General features: G+C 30.3%; 1 protein-coding gene across 8 annotated transcripts in view; it reads right to left on the bottom strand.

Moving 5' to 3' along the window:
• The window catches only part of LOC105830780 (histone-lysine N-methyltransferase 2C), a 47,007-nt gene that overhangs the window by 16,754 nt on the left and 11,999 nt on the right, over positions 1-18,254 (bottom strand). For 6 of the 8 annotated variants that reach the window (XM_036293293.1, XM_028191975.2, XM_028191976.2 and 3 more), the window contains exons 16-25: positions 17,310-17,434; positions 12,956-13,642; positions 9,585-9,720; positions 9,138-9,253; positions 8,141-8,768; positions 7,835-8,014; positions 6,323-6,529; positions 4,223-4,507; positions 3,462-3,944; positions 2,364-2,548 (exon numbers count right to left, since the gene is read on the bottom strand). In XM_036293293.1, coding sequence (XP_036149186.1) covers positions 2,364-2,548; positions 3,462-3,944; positions 4,223-4,507; positions 6,323-6,529; positions 7,835-8,014; positions 8,141-8,768; positions 9,138-9,253; positions 9,585-9,720; positions 12,956-13,642; positions 17,310-17,434 — 3,032 coding nt within the window. The remainder of the gene's footprint in view (positions 1-2,363; positions 2,549-3,461; positions 3,945-4,222; positions 4,508-6,322; positions 6,530-7,834; positions 8,015-8,140; positions 8,769-9,137; positions 9,254-9,584; positions 9,721-12,955; positions 13,643-17,309; positions 17,435-18,254) is intronic. The other 2 variants (XM_028191979.2, XM_036293314.1) reach the window with 2 other exon arrangements.

The raw sequence follows: 18,254 nt of genomic DNA, 5'->3' as shown, positions 1-18,254 counted from the left end.
TCCGAATTTAAATCAACATAATTAAAATATGAGAATGATAAATACGAGAATAATAAAATACAATTTTTATCAATATAAATAAATTAAAAACAAAAAATGTATAATGAATTTTATAAAAAAATCTTAAAATTTAAAGGTTTTTAAAATATAATATTTCGAATAAAAATATTTTTTTTAATGTTTATCTCAAAACACTCTTTTATAATTTCAAATGATTTCAAATTGATATTATAAGCCCTAAAATTTTCAGACGTATTTCTTTTACTTATAATTTTTTTAAATTATATTAAATTATATATTATATAGAATATGGTATTTATTCAATTTAGAGGAGGCAGCTCTGATGACCTTGATCTTGACTATGTTATTAAGATCACCCTTCTAAATGACCTTCAAAAGATTTCAGCCGTCACTCGTAATTTGTTAAAAAGTTATTAATAAAAAAAGTTTCATAAATACGACACCTAATTATTTAGTATAGGAGTACATCATGGGTTTTGCGACTTTCCACGCGTAGTGAGGTCCATCTCCCCCCCCTGCTTACAGAGCAAAATAACGTCCACGCTTGTACTTTACCACAAGGGTACGACTTTAGATTTAAAATTGTGGCCAAATAGCAACTTTAAAATGTTTGGGTTAGGTAAAAAAAATCCGGGAGGGGATGCAAGGGGAGGGCGAAGCCCCTCCCCTGCCGACACGTTCTCTGCACCACACTTTGCATATAGATTAGTAAACATGCAAATCACGCGTTTCATATATTATTAAGTAATATAAAATATATATATATTCTGAAAATTAGGCTAGATAACAGTGATTGTACAATTTAATTCTTTCTACATCAATAATAATTGAAGACTTAAGAATTATAAATTTCCTACTTGTACTGTATCACATGAGTTTGTGACTTTATCTGACACCATATAGATAGAATTGTAGTATATAAACATCAATTACAACATTCTCAGTTCATTGTTGTCATTCTTAAAGTGTGGTACAGTGAACGTGTGGGCGGGAGAGAGGCTCTGCCCCTCCCCCATCCCGTATTTTTTCCTAACCTAACCCAAACATTTTAAAGTAGCTATTTAGCCACAATTTCAAATTTGAAGGCGCAAACCCTTGTGGTAAAGTACAAGCGTAGACGTCATTTTGCTCTGTAATCAGGGGGCAAGATAGACCTTGCTACGCGTGGAAATTCGCAAACCCATGTGATGTACTCCTATACTGAATAATTATGTGTCGTATTTATGAAACCTTTTTTGTTAATAACTTTGTAACAAATCACAACCGACGGTTAAAATCTTTTTAAGGTCACTCAGGAGGGTGATCTTGGTAACATGTCAAGATCAAAGTCATCAGAGCTACCTCCCCTAAACTGAATAATTACCTTCATTTATTATTATTAGTATTATTAGTATATTAGAAATTAATTGTAATATCTTGATATAGAAAATGTTTTTTTGGCATTGAAAGTGTTAAATGGATCATTTAGCTACGCTCACAATCATAGCAATTTTTTAAGTCTTAGTTTCGCTTCTAATCAAATTATTTTAAATAAAATAAATTTATTACCGCTTAAATATAATTCAATAAATAAATTAGATAATATATTTAAACATTTTCTATTTTAGTAAATATAATTGTATGTTTCCTAATTTACCTTTTACTGCAATTATTAAAAATTATTTTATACAAAATTATTTCATAATAATTTTATATTTTTACAATTATTTAAAAATAACTTCCAGTTAGATCTGTGCTTTAAATAAGACTATAAAAAATATTTCTTAACATGTATTTCTAAAAATATCTATTATCTTAAAAGTAGCTTAGCAAACTATGCACCTATAGAAATACTTCTATTTGATACTGTATAGCCGCGCAAAATATTTTTTAAATAAATTCAGCACATGTGCGAAACTGACACATATATATTGTACATGCAATTATGAAATATTTGATCAATTATGTATTATAAGACGCTAACAAACTATGTTATATAATTAACAATTTATTGTTAATAGAGTATCATATAAGTATCGACATTACACACACACACACACACACACACACACGCGCGCGCACGCGCGCACACGCATACGCACACGCATACGCACACGCACACGCACACACAATATGGTATTAAATTTCATGATCTAAATCATCTATTATATTACAGTTATTAAATGTTTTTTCAACAAAAATTAGGCACCATATTACGTATTTAATTTACCAATTTAATTTCTTTAGCTTCTTTACTTCAAATTATTAATTTGACTGTCACAATTACATGAAAAAAATTAACTATCAAAGCAGTGCACAAAAATTTTCAAAAAAATTAATTAATATTAAACATCGACACTTACTTGTATTGGTCCAGGATACGGAGGTGGTGGTCCCGGATAAGGAGGTGGTGGCGGAGGTGGTGGAGGTGGCGGTGGCGGCGGAGCTAACGGCATCCGAGGGCCAATCATGTGATTTACAGCAACTACTCTGCCAGCCATATTTGGCACCCCTGCAGCTACTCGCATGCCCAGCCGTTGTTGTGAAACTATAATAAGAATAAATGTTATAAATGTATATATTAAACATCAAAATTAAAAATTTGCGAAAAAATAAAATAATGTAATATAAACATGAGCAACAAAATATGAGCAAGGCTGTGTAATAGCTTAGCATCACATATTAAGTATACATATAATGTAAGAAATACAGTAAAGTGTTTTTTATAAAGCTAAGTACAGCCTAATCAATTTGAGATTTTTATAAAATACACTGGCGCAAAAAAACGAAACAAAAATTTTGACCGTTTTTTAGGCAATCTTCAAAGTAATGCAACTTTGCGAAAAATCATCCAAATTACACGTACTTTTTTTTTAATTAAAGAGCAAAGACTCTACTTTGAGAATCCCTAGGCAAAAGTTTGATTTGTTAAGTGCGAACCTTTTGTATCGCATGAAAACCAAACATGTTTTTTTTAATTGAAAAAAGTAAAAGTTTGTTATCATTTTTCACAAGTTTCTCGTTAAAATCAAGCTAATATTAATCCAGATTCTTAAAGTTCATTCTTTTCTAAGCAATTTAAAAAAAAAACATGTCGATACGATGTTTTTTGTTGATTGCACACAAGTTTAAAATTTGCACTGCGTTTTAGGGCATTTTAGCGAATAAATACAGTATTTTTTTAATATCATGAATTTTGAGTATTAATATGATATTGCACAATGATTTTATTCGTGTTTAACTAAATCATACCGCCGTCATCAAAGTGACCCGATTTGCCCTTTAATTTAAAAAAAAGTACGTGTAATTTGGATGATTTTTCGCAAAGTTGCATTACTTTGAAGATTGCCTAAAAATCGGTCAAAATTTTTGTCTCGTTTTTTTTTTGCGCCAGTGTATAATTTTTTAACAAAATATGTAAATAAATATATAATTTTATAAGTAATTTTCTAACAATTTACCTTGTATATGCGCTTGCGGAAGTCTCTGCGGATGTCCGGGAAAACTTGATGGATAACTCACAGTTACCGTATTTGTGGATGTTACTACCCCACAAACTGCCCCATCTGGTGAAACTAGCCTTGTACCTGGTGGCACCGGTCGACCCATTGCTGCTGCCTGTTGCACTTGCTGATGCAACTGTACAACTTGCGCTTGCATTGCCTGCGGTGTTGTCTGCGATGTTGTCATTGTCGTCACATTGGAATTTTCTGTCAGAGTCAAATTTGTGCTCGTCGAGCAAGAATCAGCAATTCCAGAGGATGGACCAGTCAATTCTGGTTTTTGATCTTCATCCCTAGTTTCCTTTTTTTGCTTATCCTCTTTGGAATCAACTTCAACTTGCTCGAGATCCAAATCAAGAATATTCGTTTTCTCCCCACCGACGATTGTATCCAATTCAGGATCCGCATATTCTAAAATGTTGAAATCCGCTCCCATTTCAGCTGCAAGATTAACAAATTTTTAGTTTCAACAATGTATTAATTTAAATAAAAATATTTTTCAGCTTTTATTTTAAAATTACACACACACACACACACACACACACACACACGCACGCACACGCACGCACGCACGCACACACGCACGCACGCACGCACGCACGCACGCACACGCACACACACGCACACACACACACAATATATATATATTTATATTTTATAAGATAATTTTCTGTTTAATTTTAAATTACATCCTCCTTTTTATTATGTAACAGACGTACCGAGCAGTTCATCATCATCATCAGCCAAATCTCCCAATATTGCACTGACCCCCTCGACTTCGACTATCGGACCGGCTCCTTCTTGCTCCAATTTTTCTAATTCAGCTGTCACATTATCGGGAATCTCGGATGCTTCTGAAGTAGCAACTCCCGCAGTATCACTCATCGTCGTGGGTACAAGTGGTGGTCGAATCATCCCTGGAGCCGAGTTCAACATACGAATACCTTGATTTAAATTATCCTGTGTCGTCCGCGCAGCACGCTGATTCTGTGCTTGATTGACATCTAAAAAAAGTATTTTTCTATTTTATTCAAATTTTAATTTGTGAATTTTTTATTCGTAGAATATTAAATTTCTAACTAATTTCAGATTAAAATTTATATAAAATGTTAAAAAGAAGTTTAAAGAGGTACTAAAGAATTTAAAAGCAATATAAATGCGCGCACAATATTTACAGTATTATTTGTAAATAATAATATTGAGCAACTGATCTATAATTGGGATATAGAATTGCATTTTTCTGTCTTTACTCTTTCTCCAGCCTATCAATTATTATTTCATATTATTTTATAATATAAAAAATATTAAACTTTTAATATCTCTTGTTTTTTATTTATTAAATTGTAATTTAAAATGTACCTATAAAAGAAGTGACTTCTGTTCTAAAAGTGTTACTTTTAATCTTTTAAAAACAAATAACTTTTATCTAAATTATTTCTTTCTAATAATGTTTAAAAAAGAATACATTTAAAATATTTTTTCGCATGTGCATCAATAGTGGTCCTTTTCTCACCTGTCTTAACACTCAAGGACCAACATTTCGACGCAGATGACAAAAAATATTGTGTGCAACATGTGTGGATCGACTATTGCCTGCTCATGTGAGTGAACGCACTCTCCTTCGACTCGTGCGTAGCGCTGCCAGTTTTGAAAATATGCCACCGAGCTATGGCTGTGGAAGGAAAGAAGAATTAAAGATAAAAACCAATCATATTACAGACTCAGTGAGATGTTTTGCTAATATTTGGTTTTTGTCTTTAGTTCTACTTCTCCTCCATAGCGGTGGCTCGGTAGCAGACCAAGTTCAAAACTGGCAACACTGCCTCGTGCGTTCATTTCCCACACTTACGAGCAACTAGCCAACTCACCGCTCTTGTTACACAATATATTATTTTGTTACATTTATGTGGAAAGTCGTCCTTTTCATGTCCCTTTTTCGTTTGAAAAGTCGATTTCTCACGGAAAAATTTTCTAACACAAGTAATTTATTATTTTAAGCGGGTCACACACACACTTTCCGTAAAACGTAACAGTAAGGTTTCGACATGTTGGATTGGGCGACCGTAACAGTAAGCGACTAAATCAAGTACGTGATTGGTCAAAACCTTACTATTACGTTCTACGGAAAGTATGTGTGACCCGCTTTACCGTTTTTAATCCTCTCAACAGAGGCACAATGAACCCAGTCTAAGTGCCAGAGATAGAGCCTTGCTTGAGAACGCTCCCCCCAATCTATTATTAATCCTCTAAATAAATGACGTGAGCCAAAAAATACTTTTCTGCGCGTTTATCTCGTTTTTCACACGTTCACTTTGTTACTACATTCGCATGCGCACCACTTCGCGACACGCGTACGATAACGCATACAAACTCTCGCAGAATTACCGATGCTTCGTTGTATCAGTAATAACGTGATAAAGTTGATACGTAGTGTAAATAAAGATTAATATCAAAAATTCAAATACCGAAAATGACAGCAAACTCACATATCCAGAGATTATCCAAACTGCGAAAGAGACTATAGAGAAATAAATTTACTAACTTAATAGAAATAAAGTTTTTTTTTCATTGCAGAAGGTCCCTCGTAACCCCCTCCCCCCCTTCCTACCTAATTCCTTTTTCGTCTCTGCCATTTTCTACGCACTTGTAACAAAAAATAACGTGCGCAACTTGTGCAGATTGGCTATTGCCTACTCGTGCGATTGAACGTACTCGTCTTCGACTCATGCGTTTACACCCTGTACTTGGAAACTAATCGAGTTTTTGAACTTGTTACTCAATATATTATTATTAAACATTAATAAGTTTTTTAAATTTACCTGTAAATCTCTGTTGCTGCAAAATATCATAAGGCTCAGAAATTGCATTTCTCGCTGCTGGCATTCGTGTTTGGAGATTTTGAGTTGCCTGAAAATGCTGCTGAGCAGGTAAATTGGTTACTTGAGGCCTATTTTGCAGTAACGTCCTGGTACGATGGTCAATCGGATTCTGAATATTTCCTGCTACAGGATGTCGCGAGTTTATTCCTAAATTCATACACCAAACACAAAAAATTTCACTTAAAAATCAAAAGATTTTACATAAAAATGAAAAACAATAATAAATTAATTTTCTTAAGTAAATAAAACAGTTAATTTTTTTGAGAGTATTAAAGTGCTGAAACATTTAAATCAGGGCTCTGGCACTCACCTATATGTCCAAGACTAAAAAGTGATCTCCTATTGTCTGAGATCCTCTGGGAACGTTGGTAATTTAATTTACTTAAATCCTTACTGTGATAACAGTTTTTAAATGCATGACTAGGAACAATATTCCATTTTTTATTCAATCTATGAACTCATAATATATAGTTTTTAATTCATTTTTTCAACCAAAACCTTGAATGAACATCGATACTTCAATCCGAGTCCGCGTTTTAACAATAAACAACAATAAATGACATTTAATTTAAATTCAAGTAAAGAGTTACAGTAGTAGGAAAAAAAGGACTACTTCAAAATTATGAATAAAACTTAAATAAAATTTTTAGTATTTGTCTGTAAGATCTATAAAGCCGTTTTTCTGCCTCTCATGGAATTCACTCAAATTTTGCAAAAATAATTCCATAAAGATTCTCATAATTTTCTTAAACCATTTATTAAAACAACATTTTAATTCAGAGAACAAAGCATCCAAAGTTCTAGATTTTATATAGAATTTCGTGTGTTTGGAGAATGTTTGTCGTAATTCACCCTGTTATTGATTCACCCCAATCCAAACTTTCTCAACAACTTTGTATAGATATAATATTTAAAATATGTAATTTTGGTGATTTTAATTAAATGCGCTCACATTGAGAATGAGACTTATAGACTCTCCTTTTATCTAGGTGTTATTCATAATTTTGAAATGGCCTACTACCCTACTACTGTAATTCTTTACTAAAAAATATCTTTTTTTTTTTTTTTTTTAGAGATTTGGACATAATTCAATATTTCGAATTTTGTTTAATAAAGATTTTCAGAATAAAAAAGTACATTATAAAATCACAGATTGTCAAATGCAGAATAAAACAAAGTTTTTTATGCTTATGCATTGCAATTAAAATTGTCATCGTGACAAGAGGCTAAACAAAGTTGCTATCAGCATCCTTAGAATTTCAGACAATAAGGAAGAGTCATATAAAACTATCAAATGCTAGAGCATCGACTTTGAATTTATATAGAATTCAACATTATACAGAAAGTTATTAAATATTGTACAACAAATAATATTTGTTACATATAGAAGTGTGACAAAAAGTATAATATTCATATGTTAAAAATAAATAAATAAAAATACTTCGTGCATACCAATGGAATTTCTTATTAAGACATTCGGTTGAACTGGCATTCTGGGCCTAACAATGCCTGGCGGAAGTGGATGTCTAAAAGTGCCTTCGCTAGAATTGTTTTGTACTTGAGAATGTTGTTGAAGCTGCACATGATTCGATTCAAACTGTTGCTGATTATTCTCCGTATTATTCTGTCCGTCTAAATTGAGTAAATATAATTTTAGTAAGTAAATATAATTAAAATGTAATTTTAATTTAATTTTACTTTAGTTAAGTTTCAGAAGATACTGCAATTAATAGTAAGAAAATACAAAATAAAACATACCCTGAACCCAATTGGCACCAACTCCTTCAATCTTCTTATTAAACTGTTGCCTTTGCAACAAGTCCCTCAACTGTCTATTGACTTCAGGTTGTTGCCCGAAGACCACCTCTTGTTCCTGAGGTGTTCGAGGAGTTTCAGAATTTCTAGGCGACGGATAACCAGGTGCAGCAGGGGCGGAGGTAGGAGTGACAGACGGTTGGCTGTAAGGATCAGGAGTTCGCGATGTTGCAGGAGGAGGAGGAGGAGGAGGAGGAGGAGGAGCATAAACGGGGGGTCGTGGAGGATTAAACACAGGAGTGCGGGGTGTACCTGGTGTCTGAGGTGATGAATAGGGAGATGCAGGAGTTGAAACATTACCCTCGAAACGCTGGAAATGCGACTCCTGGGAAGGTTGAGAGGAAGCAGGGGACTGTGGAAAGTCATGAGGTGATTGAGGTGCTTGCGGTGAAAAAGGAGACGGTGGTTGAGGAAAACCTGGACGTATTCCACGGCAAGGAGTTTGCGCAGGTAGACGTACCATAGGTTGATGATGGGGTGACTGAGGTGTCATACTGCGGGGAGCTTTAAGTGAGGGCGTAGCAAAAGTATTGCGAGAAGGAGAAGCTAAAGAAGTCAGTTGGCTTGAATCCTGCATCAAAATTTTTGAATTGATATTTAGTTGTCTTTTTATATATACATACGCGTGCGCGCGCGCGCGTGTTCGTGTGTATAAAGATTATATTTTACACATTATTCATATATTATATATTTTCATTTAAAAAATTTTTAATTTGTAAATATATTTACAGTTCAAATTTCAAATAATTTACAATATATAAAATGATTATTTATAATAGTGTAATAAATATTATATTCTCGAAAAACAATTCAAAATAATTTTATTAAAGTATTTTATTATTAAGATATAATATGTACATAATGCATGTAAAATGTGTATATATATATGTGTATATATATGTGTATATTATAATCTAAATAAAAAATTAAACAAACTTACTTGCGCCGTGGAAACTTGTAACTGTACCGTCAATGCAGGTGTAGCATTATTATTTAGTTCATTGTTTAGTTGAGATGCATTTTCCTCACTGATTTGTCTATGTACTCTAGTAATTGCTTTTAACAGAAAAAAATATAATTACAACATTATTGTATATAAATATAACAGTTTCTTATAATTAAATAAAAATATAAAATAGTAAAAATATGTAAATTTAATTTTTTATTGTATTTCTCAAAACTTTGATTGGATTAATAAACTAAAATTTTGTGTTTTTAATCATATAATAAAATCGTTTAACCATGTAAAAATTTTTTTTCTTTCTTTCGTGTTTAATTTGCTGTTTAGTTTTAAAATTTTTATTAAATTTTTATTAATAAAAAAATACAAAAAAACACTGAATAATGTTTCAAATTGTTACAGTAGAATTTAATATAGCAGATGTACCATGTACGCGTTGCTCATGAATGACTTGCTGCTGCAATTGTGCTTGTTGTTGACGTAAGGCTTGCATTTGTTTCCATTGTCTTTCCTGTTCAGCTTCTCTGGTAGATCGATCTCTGTTTAATATTCTATCCTGTTCCTATTAAAGATCAATTATATATATATAATTTTCAAGCTACTTCTTAAAGGTCATTACATTTTTGATAATTCTTTTTTAACTATATTGTTTTATTACAACTATATTTAGTAATAGTTGTATCAATAAAAAATGACATTAAAAAATTAAATTTACTGTATAAAATTATTACTTTATAATTTTACCATTTATAATTTTAAACTAATATTTATAGTTTTATAATACTTTGATAAACTTTTATTTAATTTTGCGGTATTAAAATTTTTTTGTTGCACATTATTAAACTCATAATTATTTTATTAAATCTTATTCATAAGCATACTCAATGTAAAATTTAAAATAAATATACATCTAAAATTTATAAAAAAATATTCTTACTTATGCGATACGAATTATTATCGGGAAATTTATTCTAAAATGTAATGACCTCTTTTTTAGAAAGCACAGTTAAATATAAAGCACTAATTATACAATCAGCCAATAAAAAGTATTCATAATATCGGCCAAAAATCTGAAAAAATTCAAGGACAAATAACAAATAAATAATATATAACTTTCTTTATCCTGCATTATTTTATATATAATATAAAAAGTAAATATAATTTCAAACTTTTGGTCGTACCTTGCATGAACACCTTTAAAATAACAACAATAATACACAAGTAAATTAATAATAATTAGCAAGATTTTGTAAATCTTGTATATGTGCAAACACATTGGAAACAATTATAACCAACCACCATATATTAATATAAACAGATTATAATATTAGCACATTTGTACACGCGCACGCGTTAATTAATCCACTTTGAAGAAAACCTTATTTACGATTAAAAATACAAAACACCACAAACATCACAATTTCGTCGAAGATTAATGCAATTCCATATTCATGCATAATGAAATATTAAATTCCAGTAATTTTACATAACAAAATACAATAATAGAACATGTGTTATTTATAGTGAGTCCCGAAGTTCCGAAAGTCCTAGAACAATCAAATATCTCGAAAATAAAATATAATCTAAAAAAGATTTTAAACTAAATTTGGGATTTCACATATGATGGTGCTAATATAATAGTTTTATCTTGTTATTTAAAGATCATCGCCATTATTTAAAATGGAATTATATGCATTTTTTAATCTAATTTCATTAGCAATTCTACATATCAAAATAGGCCTATAAAACAATCAATAGTTTACAGATATTTTATACTCTTGCCCATTTTGACATAAAATATAAAATTGTTCGTAAACTATTAATTTTTTATATTTTTTAAATAATACCTTAATATTTTTATGTGCGGAAGAAAGGGATATAAAATAAATTAATTAATGTAAAAAACATTTTTCCAAAAAAATCATGTAATTGCAATATTCTCTCTATTAGCACCATACATCACTCTTAAATTTTTAAAACTTTAACTTAAATTCTGAAATATTTTTCTCGATAATACTTTATTTTCAAGATGTTTGATCGTCCTAACACTGTTGGAACACATTGTTTAGAGTATACCAGATCTAAGGTTCTTAAGATCATTAAAATAAAAATATTAATCCAAAATATCAAAATTATAAAAGATTAATGAGTTTATATTTAATAATTTTTAAATAAAAAAAATTAAAAGTTGTAACATCCAAAACTTATATATTCGTGTGAAATACATTGCCTAGTATTAGATTATGTTCGTTTTGACACAGCATTTGTAAGCATCAGTTACCCTTAAGCCCGTTCATAAGCATGTTACTTGCACTTTTTATATTTAGAATCTTTGCTTGCTCTCTCGCCAATACCCGAAAGTACATTTACCTTGTTTTAAGAGCAAAAATTTTTTGAAAAATTCAAGATACGAACGATCTCTTTAATATTTAACAGAGAAAAATAACAGAATTTTAAAGCGCTATAAGTGCCAAAACAAACAGCCATAAAGATATTATTAAATGTAAAAATAATACTTTACTGAGTTCAATATTGATTACAGTGATATAAAACATTATTCACCAACACATTCAATTTTGATAGCGATATACTTCACGTTCTAACATCAATATTTCTCTCATGTGTTTACATTATCAACACGCACTATTATCTTTATATGAGTAACAATGTTTTTTCTATTAAAAATTTATTGTCTTCATATTTGGTATTAAATGTTATTTATTAAATGTAATTTATTTCATTTTAAGTACAAACATTTATAGAGATTTTAAGTAACACAGATATATCAAAATTTTCATCTTAACTGACCTCAAGAATTTATCACTAGAAGATGCAATAAATCTAGGATACTCTTTCAGAATGTATATATCTAAACATAAACGATATGTTAAGAAATACTTCGTTTATAGTAATTTTTAAAAAATTAGGAAATCTCGTTTCTTTTATAGAAGATAGAAAAAATTTGTTTATTTAATAAATTTCCATGTAATTCTTATTTCTTTATTTCTTTCTTCGGACTATATCTATTTATTTGTTGTATCTTTCACAGTGTATTTTAGCTTTAAAATGAATTTTTTTTAAAAGAACTTTTTTCTGTAAAATTAAATCCGTAATGTTTATTGAGAAAAGAAAATCTAAAAAAAAAAAAATAAAATTAGTACTAAACTACTGCATAACCATTATAAAGTAATATACTATAATAAACTAATTTATCAATCACCCACAATAATAGTAAAAAAATTAAAAGCAATATCAATGAATTGGAAGGAATGAATGATTCATGAATTAGGAGTAATAGGAATAAAATTAACGGGATTGATTTAAAAATTGCTACTTAACTTGCTGTTCTTAAACATGCTATTGAACTATTTTTGAGTATAATAAAATATGTATAAATATACACTACCAAAATAGTATTACAATGGCGACTCGATAAGAATGTTCAGTAGTCTTAAAAAAAGTATTTTACATAAATTTAAATTAATGATAAATTCAAATAAATAAAAAACTAAAAATAATTATAAAGATATAATTATTAATTAAAAAATTAAATATATATGTATGTAAATAAATTAAACTCTTTATAAGGCAAATATTGATAATAACACTGAACAAAATTATAATGTGGTTTATATATTAACCAGTCCTATAAAATAAAGCATGAAACACGCCATTTAAGGAATAAAATCTTCGTTTACAATATTTTAAATAAAAATACATATACATGTATACGGGAGAACACTAAGTCTTGATCAAATGCAAAGAGAAAGGCAAGAAAACACGACGAAGGCTCTCACCATAATGTTATTCGGATGGTGGTTGTGGTGGTGGTGGTGGTGGTGGTGGTGGTGGTGATGGTTCTGTACGGGAGGCACAGTGTGAACAATTGCAGTGGGTGGTGGTGGCGGAGGTGGAGGGTCGTAGTGCTCCTGGCTGAGGGACGGAAGGGTGCGCATGATCTCGGACGGAGTGAGCACTCGGATCTGATGCTGATCTATGCTACTGCTCCCGCCGCCGCTGTTAACGACAATGGGGGGTGGACGTTGCTGGAGGGATTGCTGCCCTTCACCCGAATTGTTGCAATGAGAGAAAGAAGAGGAAGGTGTAGAAGAAGATAAAGAGGATGAAGAAGCCGGTGTTGTGCACGATTGCAAGGCGGATGACTGTAGGTTTTTAGGAGCCTCAGGAGAGAGGGAAGGGCTGGGCGGGGTTCCCTGCACCCCACACACCTCCTGATGTTGATTGCTGCCAGTTGACGTCATTCCAGTAGCCATTAACATTCCTGATTGCTTCTCCATGGGCCTCAGACCCACTCCCTGCTGTTGCTGCTGCTGAGCCGTCATAGCGGCGGGTTTGGTGATGATGGTAGTCATAGCGGTGGTAGTAGTAGTGGTATTCATATTGATGGTGGTGGTATTGGTGGTGGTTATATTGGTAGTGATGATAGTATTGGTGGTGCTTGGTGGTGGTGTCTCCTTGGAGGGCTGTCAGATCAACACCGGGCGAATCGCAATCACACGATAACATACACATGAGGATGTTCCGCATAAAGCAATTTTATATAAAAGCATATTTTATAACACTACTTTATTTTTAAATAATATCAAGCAGATAAATTATACACACATATGTGTGTACACACACACACACACACACACACACACACACACACACACACACACACACACACACACACACACACACACACACACACACACACACACACACACACACACACACACACACATATATATATCTGTCGCAAGATAAATTGTATATTAATAAATATTTTCATAAAAAATTAAAATTTTTCAAGATTTTTAGTTTCACAAACAAAAGTTCTTGCATCTGCTAAGTAACATCCAAATCGACAAAAAAAATACAATATAAAATTACTTTGTACGAATTAACAATTATTATATAGTAGATTCTTTCTTGTTATTCCTAGTTCTGTTTTTCTTATATTTTAATTTAATAATTGTGTTCCATTTTTTCTGGGACGTTCAAAAATTTTTGATATGTACTAAAGTAGCATCAAAATAACTGTTTTATGAGAAACACCCTGCATGTAAAAAATGATATAATGGGCCCGAACGAGGCGACATAAAAATAAGAGTCGCACTCAATATAAAATTTCAATTATTAACATATATTAAACTGTTTTCTATTCACGATATACACATACGATATATACATAAAAGCAAGATATGTACGGACTTTCTAGATTTTTGTGAACTTATAAATCTACGAATTTGTGGATTTGTGAGGATTCTTATTGGATGTATCTAAATACTATGTTGTATCAATTGTGGTTTTAAATGCTGCATATATCTAAATCTAATTTATAAGCAGTGACAAAAATGAGAGGATTCCATAGAATTTATACTAATGGAAGAGGAATAGCGTATACCGTTCATATGCCGAAACTGTGTCCAACATCTGTGCGACAAGGATAGGTAGAACATGACTTGACATGAAATTAGACAGAACTAGTTTTCTGTCTCATTTCATATCTTTTCCTCATAATGCGCATGAGCGGCCGTATTTGTAGGTATAAGACAAAACTAGTTTTCTGTCTCATTTCTTGGACATACTTGTACAGATTCTTTTCCCCTTCCATTAGTATAAGTTCTATGGAGGATTCATTCATCTACACACACTCATAAATTGATAGATCATAAATTCATATTAATAAATTTGTAGATCCACATTTAAGCACACATGCAGATCTATAAATTGGGTTTGTATAAGTCTTACGTATATATATATATATATTTATGTGTCTCAAATTTTAATGATCAAAGTGTGCTAATTTTGTAAATAAAATTCTTTTAATTTTTGAATAAAGTTTCTGTAAATATATATATTTGTAAAACATTTGTTTCTCATTTATATTCATTTATATTGTATATTCATATATTTATATTCATGTGTTGAAACATGTGTTGAAGTATATTAAATCATTAAAACTTGAGACATTATACAGGGTGTTCCAGATTAATCAAAGAAGCTGGCATGTACGTATTTTTCATGAAAAACTGAGTCGTAAATGTCAATAACAAAATGTTGAGGGGTCAATAGTTTTTAAACGGTGAGCCTTTGAACTTTCCAACCACAAGCCGTGAAGCTCACACTGTCAGGCGCGGCACAACCAAACGATCGGCAGGACGCTTTGACGAGTACCGCTAAACGGTGCTGAACAAGTATTGCACCGTATAAATTTGTGAAATTTTTATTAATATCTATTGCTGTATTTTTAAATTGAGTCCAATTCAATTGACAAGTAGTATTAATTGCAAATTTGATAAACGATAACATGATTTATATCAATAAAAAGTATGTGTTTCTGAAATACGTTTTATGTATTAATGAATTAATAAATAAAATCAATATTAATTAAATTATACAATCAAATAATATTAAAAACATCAGTCGGCAAACATTTCCAAAACTTTTTTTCAAAAAGTTCTGTTGCAAACAATATTAGAAAACATTTACATTTGAAATTTGCATTGATATAAATAAATATTTCATATTTAGGAAATAAAATAAACGAAATTCCAAATTATGATACGAGAGGAAAAGGAAGTAATACAGTGAAGGAATCAAAGTAAACAAGTATATAATAATAATATAGTTTATTATCAATTCGTTCACTGTATTACTTTCCTTTCCTCTCATATCATAATTCGGAATTTCGTTCATTTCATTTTCTAAATATAAAATATTTATTTACATCAAATGCAAATTTTAAATGTAAATTTTAAATGTTTCTTAATATTGTTTGTGACAGAACTTTTTGAAGAAAAGTTTTGGAAATGTTTGTTGACTGATGTTTTTAATATTATTTGATTAGATAATTTAATTAATATTGATTTTATTTATTTATTTAATTATATATAAAATGTATTTCAGAAACACGAACTTTTTATTAATATAAATAATGTTTTATCGAATTTGCAACTAATATTACTTCTTGTTAATTAAATTGGACTTGATTTAAGAATACAGCAATAGATGTTAATAGAGATTTCACAGATTTGTATGGTGCAGTACTCATTCGGCACCGTGCCATTTAGCGGTACTCGTCAAAGCGGCCGGCCGCTTGATTGTGCTGCGCCTAACGGCGCGAGCTTCACGGCTTGTGGTTGAAAAATTTTAAAAGCTCACCATTTAAAAACTGTTGACTTCGTCAACATTGTGCTATTGACATTTTCGACTCAGTTTTTCATGAGGAATACGTACATGCCGTCTTCTCCGGTTGATCTGGAACACTGTGTATAATATATCTTCTATTAAGATATATTCTCAATTTTGGCATATATATATATATATATATATATATATATATATATATATATATATATGAAATAAGATTAAAAGTCCTTCTTCACCTCATTTAGGCCCACTATATAAAGAGACCCATATTCAACTCTACTTATTTTTGAGCGTAACTATTTGTATTATTAATGACTTATTTTTACGACCAAAACTAGATATAAAAAAATTTATCTTATATTAAAATTTAGCTTTTTACTTTTTGAATTGTCTGTTTGATAATGCAATCATTTTGATATTGTAAACGATTTCATCATCCTATGTTGGGTGATCATATCCTATCTCATTCATTCATCTATAATAAAATTCATGTTTACACAGTTCTAATGGAGTTAATGCATAAATGTGGAGCAAAATCTACTTCTCTATTTAATCTATTTAATCTTCTAAACAATTATTTTAATTACTTAACTTTAATTATTATTTTCAATTATTATTTTATCTTTCTGACTCTCTAGCTAAAATAAACAATTTAAATAATGTTCGTAAAAAATAGATATTACTTCTTTTAGTTAACTCCTCAGTATATATGTATGTATTAACTGATAAAAACCCTGAAGTTCACAGTAGGAACATAGTTTACGACACACAGAATTGTCGAGCTGTTAGTCTCACTTAAGTGTTAGCACATGACACGCTCGAGGACAAAAACCCCAATAAAGAATGTCTAAAAATATTGGTTATCCCAATAAGTAATTTAACCATACGCTTTTAACCATAAATTCTGACTGAAAGAATTAACGCATGAAAACAAATGCGATAATTCAAGTCCATTTCTCTTGATTCCGCATTATATGCACATACATCAATTACCTGTGGTTTCTTCAGACGATTTTGCGAAGCTCGATTTTCTCGAGCTTGAGTCAAGTATGGAGCTTTCTTCTCATTTGGAAGCGTTCGCCACTTTTTTTGGATTTGCTTGCATCTCTCAGACCATGCTAGATACAGTAAAAATATTGATTAACCCCTTGAGTGTACGATGTCTATAATCGCATAAATTAAGTTGGCTCAGTGAATAATGTCTATAGATGTACAAGTTAATAATCGTTTTCTTCTATAAATATTATTAAAATCGATTAAAATAAAAATAATCTTTTAGAGATTTTTAAGATCGAGAATTTCGAATTTTTTGTTAAAATGTCAAAATTTACATAAAATTTTCAAATATTTTATGATAAATGCAATAATTTTTTAAAATAACTATAAAGGCATACAATTACGTATCCATTTAAAGTAAAATTTCTAAATATTAAAAAATCTAATATAATGGAAACTTATATTGTTAAAAATTTATTTTTAACAGTTAATAAAAATAAAATTAAAATTAAAATTTGTAATTCTAACGTTTGTGATCAGACTTGAAAAAAATAAAAATGCATAAAAAATATAATATACACTGATTTATTAAGAATTTTGTGAAATTTTACTTTATATTTTGAATGCATTTAAAAATTTATTTTTTATGTATACGAATAAATTCGTCATTTTGAAATTCTAACATCAAATTCAATGACCTCAAAAACCCTAATATATAAAGTATCATCTAAATACACAGAGATACCCTACACATTTTGAATCCACCTTTTATTTCTTCCTTTTCCCACACTCAAGGAGTTAAAAGAACAATATTATTAATCCTGAAAGGACGATAGATAAAATAGGTCAATTTTGACCTAACATAAACTATATATATAATTTTTATAATTTTTAAATCGTTAAATACACACAACAATATTAATTTTATGTTTAACTACGCTT

This window comes from Monomorium pharaonis, chromosome 1 (genome assembly GCF_013373865.1).
Source record: "Monomorium pharaonis isolate MP-MQ-018 chromosome 1, ASM1337386v2, whole genome shotgun sequence".
NCBI classification, from domain to species: Eukaryota; Metazoa; Arthropoda; class Insecta; order Hymenoptera; family Formicidae; genus Monomorium; species Monomorium pharaonis.
This window is presented reverse-complemented; position numbering and strand designations above follow the sequence as displayed.